The following is a 14,082-nucleotide window of genomic DNA, read 5'->3' as shown; positions in this document are numbered from 1 at the left end:
TTGCCTCATTAAATATTCAAAGAGCACCTGATTGCGGGCTGCCATTGGACGCAGCTAGTGCAGTTATGTAAATGAGCACCTGGTACTGTTTGCGAGCCCTGAGGGGAAGAGAAAGAGGTCTAAAAGCTAAGCGCTTATGAGCGCGCGGAGAGAGAAGCACTGATTGAGGAATAAATAAGGACGCCGGTGTCGTTTGCGCTCGTAGAGGTGATCGGATCTTAACGCACATTCCTGCTTGCTTGCGCGGGACTTACGGCTTGCCTCCTTTCACAAACTTTCTGCCTTTGCTTTCCCGACGCCGTTCATTTACTGCTGATTTTTGTGGCTTTAAGCACGAAGTCGTAAAACTGCGCCAGATTATATTTACCTAGTATATAAACGACCTGCCGAAGTGAGGAACTCGGATTAAAAAGAAGATCGTTTGGAGACGTTTTCGCGTTTTGGCAGGCTTCTAGGTAAGTGACACGAAAATAAATGGAAGTTAAATACAAGTGTAGTTTACTTGGGGCAAGCGAGCTGTCGGATGTTACTTTTTATTATGCCGTTTTTGGTAAATGCGCTGTCGAGACTGGGATTGCGGCTGTCAGCGTTGTTTCGACCGCCGCGTGGGAACGCATTGGGCTTCCCGTTAAACTCCGGTTGTTTGAGACCGTGCTCAAATGTGTTAAGTCGTCGCGCGAGTAAACTTAACCGTCTCTGTCTCGTGCATGGCGGCCAAGAGTCTCTGTGTCTCTGTGTCTCTGTGTGTGTGTGTGTGTGTGTGTGTGTGTGTGTGTGTGAGGAGTTTGGACGTCTGCCACGGTACCGGGAATGCGCTCGGTCTGGTGCGGAGTCGTGCTGTTTGTTTGTGAAGTTGTTTTTCACACCCGCTCGCCGAATTTAAACGGTTCCTGGTTATGGTCGCGATACCTGGAACCAGGGTTTGAGTTAGACGTTTATTAGAACAAATACTGTGAAATGGCTTGGAAACTGCTGTGGGTCATTCTGGTGGTATATTTACCCACCTGTGGCCCCGGCATTACGCGTCAGTTAGTATTTATGGGCTACCGCGATCTTGCTTTAAACTGCGATTGCGGAGCAGTCTCAAAAACACGCTTCGCCGGCGAGCCCTGGTGTTAAACCAGTAAGATGCGTGCAAACCACTCATCAGACCTCATATGCGGTGTTTTTGGTGTTTGAACTTTATTTGCAGCTTGTAAATGACGGTTTACCACAATAACCGATTTAATCACAAAAGTGAGCACATGCTTTTTTCTGACTGGGTGAAGAAATAAACAGTTTAGGCTACCTTTTTTGACTCCTATATTATCTTACAGAGGAACGAATTGAATTAAAACTGCTCTGGTGGGGTGGCATCAGTAAGTGTATAAATTATACTAATAATAATGTCTGCACTTAAATGGTTTAAATAAAAAAAAAAAAATAGTAAATTCATCAGCCCAAACTTTTGAAATGTGAAAAGGACATTTTGGTGCCAGGTGTTAGTCGTAGGATTAAATGGGTACAGTAGTAGTGGTTTTAAGTCCATGGTGATTTGTAGGCACTTTAAATTTTGGCAAATTTGTGCCTAAATCGAGTTTTTATGTATAACTCCCCTTTCTGTTAGGTTAGGGATGGACCTCCATGCTTACCATTTTCGAACAAAAAATGTGTTTCCAGGCAAATCACTTCATGCATGCGTGTACGAATTTCCACCTTGTAAAGTTTTGTCATGAAGTCTAGTTGGGTTGCTGTGTGACGTCGGACAGCCAAGACCCGGTAGATGGATTACTGTCAAGAGAGCAACTTTAAGCTGCTTTCAAAGCACAAAAAAAAAAAAAAAAAAGACACAAGTGGACTTTTGCCTTTTCTGAAGCAGCAGCAAATGAACGTTACTATGGTAACCATAGTAATAGAGCTATAGGATTTAATTAAAACTGTCTAATATCTATTTTTTCATTCTAGTAAAAGTACTATAAACATTGTGTTTTATGGATATTTCAACAGGTTTTGTTTTCCAAACAGGCAAAAGAAAATGCAGCGTATGTGCAAAAGCAATGAAGAGATGCTAATGAATGCACCATGGAGCTGAAAATGCACCCTCCCCCCTTTTCTGTCTTCTTTTTCCCCTCTCTCTCTGTTTAAAGTGGGTTTCGGAGACTTGTGAATAAAGGCACAATGAAAAGTGCACTGAATTGTGCTGTGTCACCCAGGGAGGGGACCAGATGCAAAGAGGGGTACAGAGGAATGTCTGCGTGCGTGTGTGTGTGTGTGTGTGTGTGTGTGTGTGTGTGTGTGTGTGTGTGTGTGTGTGTGTGTGAGCAAACAGACACTCCGCAAACATCTCTGAGGAGGTCGAAAGCATTGATCTGGGCAGTGAGGGTTTTATTATGAGTTTGTTTGTCGAGAAATCACCCAAGAACTCTCTGCTGGGTTGTTATCCCAGAGAGGTTTGGCTTGACTTGAATACAAAGAGCTATAAATTGCTTTTCTTTGCTTTTCACCCTTATTCCTGATATGAGAGCGTCTTTGTGTGTGTGTTTAAGCTCAAAATGAATTGTTTTTCACGCATCTCTTAAACCGTTTTGTCTGCACACACTCATATGTGTGTAAACAGCCAGGTAATCTCTGACTAGTGTGTGGTGGGTAATGATAGAGGGATTGAAAGAGACATGGATGGCATAGCGAGTGGAAACGTCCTCTCATTTGGAACTAACATCAGACGGTCTTATTTCATCTATTAAATTGTCTTTTGACACACCCTATACTTCTCTCTCTGTCTCTCTCTCTCTCGTTCTCATTTTTTCCCCTTCAGTTCACATACTTTGCTGTAATTTGTCCTCCTGAGTAATCTGTTTTACTTCATATCACATTCTGTTCACCTTCTGTCTTCCATCACTGTCTGTCTCCATGCTGTCCCATCTTGATGTTAAGGTAGCTGTAACTCATTTATCCATCCATCCATTTCACTTACACATCACTGTCTCTATCTTCAGTTTCTTTTGTCAGCTCCTTTTAGAGTGCTGTGTGTGTACATATTTGTTAAGGTCACAGAGGAGAATTGTATAAATAGTTTTTGTTTAGTTAAATATTAAAAATGCATTTAAATATGCAATTCATACACCCACATTATGGCTTAGATACACCGCCCGAGGAGCATTTTTTTAAAATGCATGTTTTGGCTTGTTGAACAGTTAAAAATGTCAGGGTGATACAGAAGGCCTGATATCATAGTCTTATTAAATGGATGAAAATTTTGAAAAGAAACGCTGAAGTTGTTTACCATGCATTGCACCCATTTCCTAATTTTTGCCACATTGGAAAAAACTTGATTTTTGAATGAGTCATTTCTGAATAAGTTATTTCCAACTCCGACCATTTAATTCCTAATTATGAGAATTATGTATATTTATGACTTCTACTAAAAATAAAATTTCTTCTTGCCAAAGTCAGGGGCATGCAGAAAAATTCAGGGGTAAAAATGTTATCATGGAGAGGATCACAAACACATTTTAAAAAAAATGTAAATTTAGATAAATAGATTTTCATTTAAAGTTGAAAAATGAAATAAATTTTTAAAAAACGTGAAACACTGATGGAATCAAATCTACAAATGCTGTATATCCGGAGGATACCTAAAGGAACAGTCCTGCTGATTTCACCAAAACCAGTTAACCAAAGGCTTCATACTCACTAAAAACACTTCTTCATCTCCATTATTCCAACCTAAAGATTTCAAGGTTGATATTGCTGTAGATTCTACTTGTTTAATTGATTCTTCATCCTCTTCATTATGTGCTATTCATGCATTTTATGATTCAGTCACAACCCATCTGTTAAAGCCTGGATCATTGAAGAAATCAATGTTCATAGATCCTTGGCCTGTCTGCATGTCATGTTCTGAAATGCTTCATGAATCACTCTTACATAAATGGTTCTGCTTTCGTTAACCAAAGACTTAAAGGGGTAACTACAACACGAAACCTTACAGCCAGATCTGCACGCAGTGAGAGCAACAAACAAAAGCGTTATTCAGATTGTTTTTTTTTTTTTTTACCTGAAGAAATGGTACATCATCCAACACAAAGTAGGCAAGCTGTTTGTGTTATGTAGCTTGAACAGTGAACAACTCATTAGCATGTCCGCTAGGAACGTTTCACAGGTAAACCTAAATCTAATGTGAAAATGTGGTTTGACACTTTTGATTTGCATAGAGGACAACTAACAAACCTATATATATACATGCTTTATCACAACTGCTGCCAGGCTCATTTATTTCTCCGGTAATTACACATGGCTTCAAGCAAACTTAGACAAGCTTTTGAAACTTGTTCATGAAAACAGGAACGTTCAACATCAAAGCTGCTGTTTCAGTGAGAGGTTTTGCCTGAATCCAGTCTGCCAAACACACTACAGGAAAACAAGACCATGACAACTCTCACTTCTGTTTAATAAAACCTTTTTGTGCTTGTCTTGAGTTTTTAGTAATTCTTCAGATATTGCTTCTGTTTGCGCCGAGGCGTTTTTTAAAATTTTCTTTTGTTATGTGAATGCCTCAAATAATTAACAGTCACGATACATCTTGTGTGATCTAATGCTAATCATCTGAAGATTAGTGTTGCTTTTTTGGCATAAAACACTGCTTTGAGCTGTACTCGGTTTTCTTTTTCTTTCTTTCTTTTTCTTTCTAGGGTCTGAGCACCAATGGTGCGAGGACCCTGTTGGAATTATTATTGCTACTTTTGGCTTGTCTACTTTCTTGAAAATGCCATCCTTTCTTGTCTTTTCACCCATGATGAATGACTAATAACCCTCAATCTAAAGACTGTTCTCATCTTTTATTCTCTTTTCATTGTACTTCAAGGTCCAAAGTCAAAGTGCTCTAACTTAGCACAAAAGAGTAGTATCACACTTCTTTCTTTTGCTTTTACTCATTGCAGAACCTTTCTTAACTGTATGTCAATTGGCTGTTTTGTTAATCTCTGAGTTCTTTTTATTACAAAAGAGCAACATTTACTGTCATATAGTGACGCAAACATGAGAACGATATTTAGGGGTGGTATTTCACAAAACTAACCGGCATCTTATTTACTTACCAGCAACAGTTTAACCAGTCTCTTTTTAGATAAGCAAAATGCTCTTGGTGGTTTCGGCAACTGAAAATATTTGGTCGAAGCACCAAGAAAAGGAAGTATGGTTTTGGAGAGTTGGCCAAAACAATGTGTTTTGATTTTTGTCAGGTAAACATCAGTAATGTGAATGTACATCTCACCAATGGTTTGTCTTGTTTGCCTTGATGACACATCTCAAAGCTGAAGAAAGATAGTTGATTTCAAGCTCTTACATGATTTTTCCCTGTTGAATTGGATTATTTCAGGTCTGTTTTTTCAGTCAAAAGTCCATTCGGATCGATTGAGGTGTCTACAGGAAGGCCAACAATATGACTAATGTATTGTTTGGGTGCGTTTCTCATCTTCATGTGTAAATTTATATTTGCACTTTCCAAATAATTTGTGGAGTTTTCCAGAATGATTTTGAATACTCTGGAATTAATGAAGATATAATAAAAGCAGAGTTCCAGTGGTGGAGTGATGCTGCTGGAAAAGTTAGTAATGTCCTTGTGTCTTGATGAACAAGTTTCTCACAAACTTTCATGTGAAAGAGGTCAGACTTAGTTCATAGAAGGTTTCAGACTTCATAAAATGTTAATGGAGTGAGTTCTGCCATTTCATGTAATATCTGACCTCAAGTTGACTTCTTGATAATTGGTAGGTCAACACAGATGGTTACTTGAAAGAAATGCATTTCTTGTTTTATTAGCTCAAAGAAACTGAATAGGGTGATGTTCTTTGGATATCAGTGCATGGGAAAATGGATTTGGCGTCTTGTTCAAATGGCCTGGGTGTATTGTGGGAACTGTCAGCTGTGAGTGTTTGATGGGGTGACAAGGTGAATCTGGCAAGTGCTGAAATGTACCTGGCGGGTCAAGGCCATTTAATGTCTGCTGGGTGAGGTTTTCGTGTAGATGAGGCTTTAAATAAAAGCAGCTTTAATAATTTGGCCCATTCCAGACAATTCCAGGAAAATATTCTCCTCTCGTAAAGTGACTAAGGCTTCCTGTTCTCTCTCTCTCCTGCTCGTTTCTCTCTTGTTTGCTCTTTCATTTGTCCTCTCTCTTGACTCTTTTCCTGTTCATTGAGTAAGTAATTCTGATTTCCTTTTCCTGTCAGACGCAAATTCATAAGTTAACGGTCATCTTGGCAAGACTGCAGAAGGGACAGCTCATCCGTGCGACTGAGTCAGTGTGGGGACTGACGCACACCTGAGTCATTATTTAGCATAAAAGTTGTGTTTCCAAGTATAAACACGACCCTTCAATCTTCAAAACTCTGCCGCTGTCAGAGAGCCAGCTTCAGAGGGGATGTGTTTCAGAGATTGTGTGGTCGGCCTCTTTGAGTTAAAGAATCATAGGTCATTTGGGCACTGAGGAAATTCAATTTTCTCTGATGTTTAAAGAGAAACATCAAAACAATAGGGCAGAGGACGCTGAGTCTCCTCAGCACGAGTGTTATTCACTGATTCTTTCTCATGCCAGTATGAGCACACACATTGATGCAGTCATTCTCCACAGATTTGGATGGAGTGGTTGGAAAGTTTCATCTGCCTGGCGGAGTCCGAGAGACTCACATATGCACAATCAACGCTGTCGTTTAAACTGTTTATACGCTGTTTTTACTCAATTAGTGTTGTGTAACAATACTGCAACGTTGTTATGGTGATTAAATAAAAGCAATGGCATACTCTATGATTTCTAAAAAAAATAAATAAAAGGAGGTTTTGTTAGAGACATGGTTTAGCATTTAGCACTCTCAATATTTAGGCAAAATAAGAAATGTACATCTCTGCCTTCTGTTCAGAAGGTTCTTCCTTCTGGAGCATGTGAGTGTTTGAATCTCTTCAGCGTGAAAAGAAGGATCTCAGTCATACAGTTGTTGTTGGAATGAGTCGAGTTCAAATGCACAGAAACGCTGTAAAATGAAAGAGTTAGAGGGTCCTGAAGGATTTTTCGGAAGAACAGCAGGCAGTTTTACTGTTCAAACAAGGGACTCGTAAACAACTTTGCTCTAACGCTAATTTGCCGTATTTAGTAAATCTGGCCTTTTAGTCTTTTAATTACCCATATTTACAGTTTTAAGTGTTAAGTGTATTCTTTACTTTTTACTGAAATACAAACCAAATATGTCTTTTGATGTAGTCCTTTTTTGGGAATTTGAAGACCCCCAAAAAGATTTATTTATTTTTTGCTCATGTTTGTCTCTGCTCCAGCTCATGGGGCTTAAACTCGGTGCCGATAAGATAAAGTCAGCAGTGATGATTTGTTGCATTTATTGATGATATGGTGATGTATGATTGGCCCAGCCGTTGTGTCCTTAGGGTTATAGACTCAAAAACACCCATACTGTAAGACTTTGAGATTTGCTTTATCAGCAGATCTGATACTGACAGTTCTTGATGTGCTTGTGTTTGTGTGAACTTGCTTCAGGCGAGTCAGTTAAAACTTTGTCAAAAAGAGTTTTGTAAAGTGGAGCTGAACTGACAAATTTGCAGTGTGAAATTCCTTAGGGCAGAATCACACCCAGAGTGACCTCAGTGGTGTCAAGTTATGAGCCACATCATTACTGTATATGTATAAGGGTGATTCTGATTGACTTTTGATGTATGCAGTGAGTCATTTGAGTGTTTAAGATCTTCATTTGTTTGAACTCAGTACATAGGGGCGTCTTTCCATTCTGGTTCCTATATGGCTCCTGCAGGACTAGATTAGCATACTTATAACCGCTGGGGAGGTTTAGCTCATTCGCTCGCTCCAGCTGAGAGACATGAGGCTAAAGCTGCTATATAGAAAACGTCTTTCTTTACAGAACATGAAATGACTTGCATTTTCAAATTTCACTTTTACCGAATTTCGGGTATCAATACTGGTAAAAATGTGAAAGGTACACAACCTTAAGTAGGAGATAGGGGATTTAAACTCGGGGTTCCTGCTGAGTGTTTTTAATGAGTATAATGTACACTTTTATGAGTGTTTCATACAATTAAAGGAATATTTCACTCAAAAATGAAAATTCTGTCATGTTGTTTCAAACCCGTAAGACCATCATTCATCTTTGGAACACAGTAAGATATTTTTGATGCAGTCCAAGAGCTTTCTGACCCACGCCATCTTCGTAAACATTTTTGAAGATTTTGACAGAGGATGACTTGCAATATTTTGCCCAGCCTTTTAACCAGAATATGCAGATGATGAACCAAGAAAGGAGGAGAAATTAATGACAGAATTAACATTTTTGGGTGAACTATCCTTTTTTAGAACTGAATTTACAATTTACCTATTGCTACTTCACTACAAATGTCACTTACATCATTTTTTAATAAATTCAAGGTTTGATAGAAATTGCATTAATGTAGCATTTTATTTTACCAGATTTGTTTTAAAATTTAGATGAGGTAATGTTGCATAATAAAGTTAGCAGCCAACTGGCAATTATCTGTTTTATTTACTCGCCAAAGTCAATTTTTACTCACGTACATGGTGCTTGGCGATTATTAATTTTGGATCATGGTCTCAGTTCTCCACCTCAGTCATTTGGATTCACTTAATTGAAATTGTTGAGAGGTTGCTAAGGTTACGAATGCACTTATTGTCAATAAACGTGAGAGGATTCGCAATGCCAACTGTAATAAACTCATACTTGCATTACAATAGCGAATTATTTGGCATACAGACTGATTTTTCTCTCTCCCTTTCTGTTTTCCCTGGGTTTTGGAAACACTTGCAGCCTGTGTGTGTTGGCCACCGCCTGTCTCGAGCCCAGGACAGCTGCAATGGCTGCTGCACTCGCTCATACACACACACACACACACACACACACACACACATACATACACACACACACTGTATGTTGAATATGACAAGCACACACTAACACACAGCCTATTTAAGCTGGGTCTATTACATGCATGCCTCGTCTGCACCTCTTCCACACCTCCTTTCAGATTCAACTCTCTTTGTCCTTGTGTCTGCACAGCTGTGCATCAGCTGTCTGTCTCTCTCACAGAGACCAGAACCAGCGCTGTCACTCGGCACAGGGCAGCTGCCACACACATACACTCACACACACACACACACTCACAATCATATACACATATACAAACACAAATCGCATATTTGCAGAAGCCTTGTTTTAATGGGGATGGAATAACAGCATGTGTGATTTAAAAAAAAAATAAATAAATAAACTTAAGTGCGTATAACACTGCTGTTCATACTTGGAGATGAATCTTTTAATCGGTAATACTGTGAAATATTGCAACGTATAACAGTATTTGGTTTTATTTTAAATGTCATTTATTTTTCTAATGTCAAAGCTAAAATCTTCTAGCAGCCATTACTCCAGTCTTCAGTGCCACACGATCCTTCTAATATGCTGATTTGGTGTTCAAGAAACACTTTGTAGTAAAATCAATGTATCAGTTGGGCTCCATGTATTGTACTGTATTCTCGGTCTCTCTGATAATGCTTCTTTCCTATATTTGTCAGTTTAAAAAAAGAAGTCTAATGTACAAATACACAGAGACAAATGGTTGGTGTTCATGGATATGGCTTGCTGTGACATTTCTTTGCTTTTCTAATGTGTTTTCACACATGTGGCTGTTGGAATGCAGTATGTTGAGTTTGGGAGAATTTCTAAAGTTTGATGGCCCACCAGTGTAAATGAAGTGATCTCAAGTGTTTTATCTGTTCTGTCCAAATGACTTCATCAGTTGTAGAAAGGTGGAGATACCCCTCATTTGTTGACATCAAAACTGACGTCATATTTCATCATATAATTATATTTTTTTATCCTATAAATTTTAACAACACAGTTTCGCTATGAAATGTGTAAATATAGTATAAATGCAGTATAAATAGGATTTTAAATGGTACGAATTGATTTAGGCATCACAAAATTATAGTGTGCTATATAAAATAATACTATTATTGTGTTATTAAAATGTTACATTTAATAGTAATATGTTGGTGTTTAAGTGAGCGTTTAATAATGGCAAAGGTCATTTTGAAATTCAAACTAAAACATCTACCGAAAAGAACTAATATTGACAATCAATAAAAATACCAGCCTATAAACGACACAGTGCCAGTGTTTTGTACAACACACTATAGAAATAGTGAGAATTGGTCCCTTTACTAAAGCGTTACCCTTTTTTAATAATGGTTTTTCATTTTTAATAATCCTGTGGTGAACTTTTTACGTATATATATATATATATATATATATATATATATATATATATATATATATATATATATATATATATATATATATATATATATATATATATATATATATATATATATATATTATTAGAGTAAAACCATAAGAGAACTAATAAAAACAACTCAAAACCATAAAAAAATACATCTATTACATATATCTACTAATAAATTAAGTAAAAGAAAAGGGTATCGAAATGTGTATTCAGTTTATCGTTCATTGTAGATTGTTTATTGTTAAAATTACTGATTGAATTATTGTAATTGACTCTCTCTCTCTCTCTCTCTCTCTCTCTCTCTCTCTCTCTCTCTCTCTCTCTCTCTCTCTCTCTCTCTCTCTCTCTCTCTCTCTCTCTCTCTCTCTCTCTCTCTCTCTCTCTCTCTCTCTCTCTCTCTCTCTCTCTCTCTCTCTCTCTCTCTCTCTCTCTCTCTCTTCTCTCTCTCTTCCTTAGGTATGTCTGTAGAAGATAGTTCAGCTCTGGACAGGTAACTAGGTGTCACTGTTGCTATGGCAACGCAGATGCTGCCGTTGTTGCCTGCCCTCCTCACGGTCCTCCTCGTTTCCTGGACGACGGCCCAGGACGTGGATTGGCATTTTGACTCTGGTAAGAATGTCAGGAGTTCTGATGGTGTTCTGCTCCTGTCATACATCTAAGCTAGTGTGTGAAACACCCTTTCTCAGTTTATTTCATTGCGGTTTTGTGGTCTGACCCCGAGGATGTGTGGGTCCTCCCAAAGTCACATTTCCTAAAATCCGTCTTCTCCGCTGTCTTAAACTCTTCCTCTTTTGTGTTTGTTAGGGTTTCTAATGTGTTTTTAATACCTGTGAAATGTTTCTGCGGTCATTAGAAGTCATTACATTCAGTCCCCGAATAAAGGCTTATGATCCATGCGTATGAGCTGCAGTGTTTCTCCGTGACCGGTTACTGATAATTAATCATATAATAAGCTGGAACGCCTGCATGTATAGCTTGCCAGAGACTGAAAAGGAGAGGAGAGAGAGAGAGTGGAGAGAACTGACAAAAAAATGAACTGAAATAGTACTCTGTTAGTGGAGTTTCTAGCACACACTAAGTGCATTTTTGAGGTAAAGCAGATCTGTCTGAGAATACACAATGCTCACATATCATGCCACATGAAGAGGCTAGTGCCAAATGTAAACAATTGCAGCACTTTTTTTCTGAAATAGAGCAAAAAGTAGTTTAATTGCAAGTGCAAGAGTTTTCAAACTATGCCGGACCCACTAAATTGATGAGTTCTGTACTAAAATGTAAATACATCGGTATAGTTTAATGTAAAATGGCCATTTATATTGTCCCTAAAATATTTTACGCATCATGTTAGATCGATTACATTCCTATTCAGATGTTTGATGTCAGTTAGATTAATTTTCTTTTATGCTCAAAGAAAACACAATGGAAGCAGTGATATTACAAAATGTTATTACAGTCTAAATTAACTCTTTTCTGGTTTATTATCATTTAAAATGCAATTCATTACTACGATACAAAACTAAATTTTCAGCATCATTACACCAGTCTTTAGAGAATAGTGATTTGCATTTCTTATCTATTTTAAAAATAGCTGCTTAATAATTTTTTTGGGAACCATGGTATGTTTTGTTTTTAGGATTGTTTAACGAATAGAAATAAACTGCATTTATTAATAACATTTTATAAATGTCTTCACTGTTACTTTTGGCTTAAATTTATCGACACACCCCAAGGTTTAAAGCCCCAGATTTACTGATATGGTCCCGTCCCACAGCTGATTTAGTGAAGATGATGCGTTTCCTAAGGAGAGATAGATCAGGAGCAGAAAATGACTGCATTCACGTCACCGAGACCGTTCATTGGTGAAACTAGAAGACATCTGCTTATAATCAAGAATGACTGTAAAGCGCAGCTCTCATCTGCTCTGTATTAGCTGGAGATGTGTGAGATGGGCAGATTAAGACTCATGGAGTGAGAAAGAGAAAGAGAGAGTATGGAAGAGAAAGCATTTTATTGGCAGCGGAGTGATGATGTAATGAAACAGGCACCTGTCCACAGTGTGACTCTCTCTCTCTCTGTGTGTGTGTGTGAGGGTCTCGCTGGTTGGGCAGGGTTTGTTTTCCAGCCTTTGCATTCTTATCTCATGACTCACTTTACAGCAACTGAGTAACCCCCCCCCAAAACCTCAGCCCTCACCCCCAGCTTCAGCTCACACTGACAGGCACACCCTCAGGACTGACACACAGGCAGGGCCGACATGTGATCCGTGCCGATGATTTCAGCACTGTGTTTGTGCCAGAATTTTTCTCTACTGTCCTCATTTCATCTCTTCATTTTTTTTGCGGCTCCCTGCGCTACATCTGTAAGACATCGGCGAAGCAATTCCAACAATGCAACAACTTTGCGTTGGTATTTTTGTGAGAGTTTGACATTGTGCCATATACTTTATTTGCCTATACTTTACTTTAAGGGCAGAAATGTTCCAAAAATTCAGACTGAAGTCTGATAAAAGATTGCTTCTGTGGTGTCCTTAATGTTGTAGAGCTGTCACACTTGGCATGTTAAACAGGTTACCACACTGCTAGTGTTAGTACTGTTAGTAAATGTTCAAATATTTCACATGTAACTAGTCTAAAATGAAAGCATCTTCAGAAATATTTTGTTGTTTTAAATTTATAATGATTCTTATCTTAAAAAAAAAAAAAGAATATAAATGCATACACAATTATGTAGATTAACACACCCTCATATTTAAATTTTTTCAGTGTTATTTTAATACTGTTTTTGTACTATTGTGGTATTTATTAATATTTAAAATTGTTCTTTTATATCTGTTGTATTTTTTACATTTTAGTTTTAGTAGTCATTTGTAGTTATTTTTAAATTGGCTGTATTTTTTTAAAAAAAAATTAAGATTTTCATTTTAGGATTAGTAGTTTTGTCCTACTTTTGTTTAAATTTAAGTTTTGGTTTTAATACTTTAGTATAAAAATAATTTTATTTAAAAAATGTTAACATTTTAAAGTTTTCATCTAATAGTTTTTTCAGCTTTATTTGAGTTAAACAAAAATTGGTAAAACTTTATTTTAGGGTCTCTTAATCAGCTGCTTATTAGCCATTAATATGAACCATTTGTTCGTAGTAATCACATATTAATGCCTACATCCCTAATCCTACTCTATGCCTAAACTTACCTTAACCACCTTACTAACTATTAATAAGCAGCAAATTAGGAGTTTGAGGCAAAAGTCATATTTATTTTATGGTCTAATTCTTGCTATTAATAAAGTCTTTAAGTTACAATTCTGTCACAATCCCAATTCTTCATTATGACTGTGATTCATAAGTTCGTTTTGGATTGTGTTGTCAGAGCCAGTCTGACGTGTTTTCTTTTGTAACGCGCAGCTAAGTGTCGCTACGCTCTGGGGATGGAGGATGGCACCATACCCGACTCTGACATCACCGCATCCAGCGCCTGGTCCGACTCAACCGAGGCCAAACACGGCAGGTAAGTGCGAACACATGCTTTCAATTCACGCATTGCCTTCTAGCTGCGTGCATAACACAGTGTTCTCGCCCTGATTTTGTGTTTGCGATTTGTGGTTGGTTGTTTGTGTTTGTGGGCTCTGCGAGGCTCATGAGGGGACGTGATTAGGTTACATGAGATGTCAGTGATGGAGCGTATCCTGATATAGAGCATTAGGTAATGACATTACAGCACTGTCTGTCTGGACTAGACTCGCATGCTGCTGAATACAGGCCAATACCACACAC

The 14,082-nt window shown here is 37.9% G+C and overlaps 1 protein-coding gene across 5 annotated transcripts in view; it reads left to right on the top strand.

Annotated features, from left to right (window-relative positions):
* The first annotated feature begins 87 nt into the window (after positions 1–87).
* Positions 88–14,082, top strand: part of ddr1 (discoidin domain receptor tyrosine kinase 1) — a 30,520-nt gene continuing 16,525 nt past the window's right edge. For 3 of the 5 annotated variants that reach the window (XM_043260169.1, XM_043260170.1, XM_043260168.1), the window contains exons 1-3: positions 107–455; positions 10,768–10,920; positions 13,714–13,816. In XM_043260169.1, the coding sequence (XP_043116104.1) occupies positions 10,824–10,920; positions 13,714–13,816 (200 nt within the window). In that variant the 5' untranslated portion in view covers positions 107–455; positions 10,768–10,823. Of the gene's footprint in view, positions 456–10,767; positions 10,921–13,713; positions 13,817–14,082 lie in introns of all 5 variants that reach the window. The other 2 variants (XM_043260167.1, XM_043260166.1) reach the window with 2 other exon arrangements.

The sequence above is a fragment of the Puntigrus tetrazona genome, chromosome 16 (assembly GCF_018831695.1).
Source record: "Puntigrus tetrazona isolate hp1 chromosome 16, ASM1883169v1, whole genome shotgun sequence".
In the NCBI taxonomy this organism is placed as follows: domain Eukaryota; kingdom Metazoa; phylum Chordata; class Actinopteri; order Cypriniformes; family Cyprinidae; genus Puntigrus; species Puntigrus tetrazona.
This window is presented reverse-complemented; position numbering and strand designations above follow the sequence as displayed.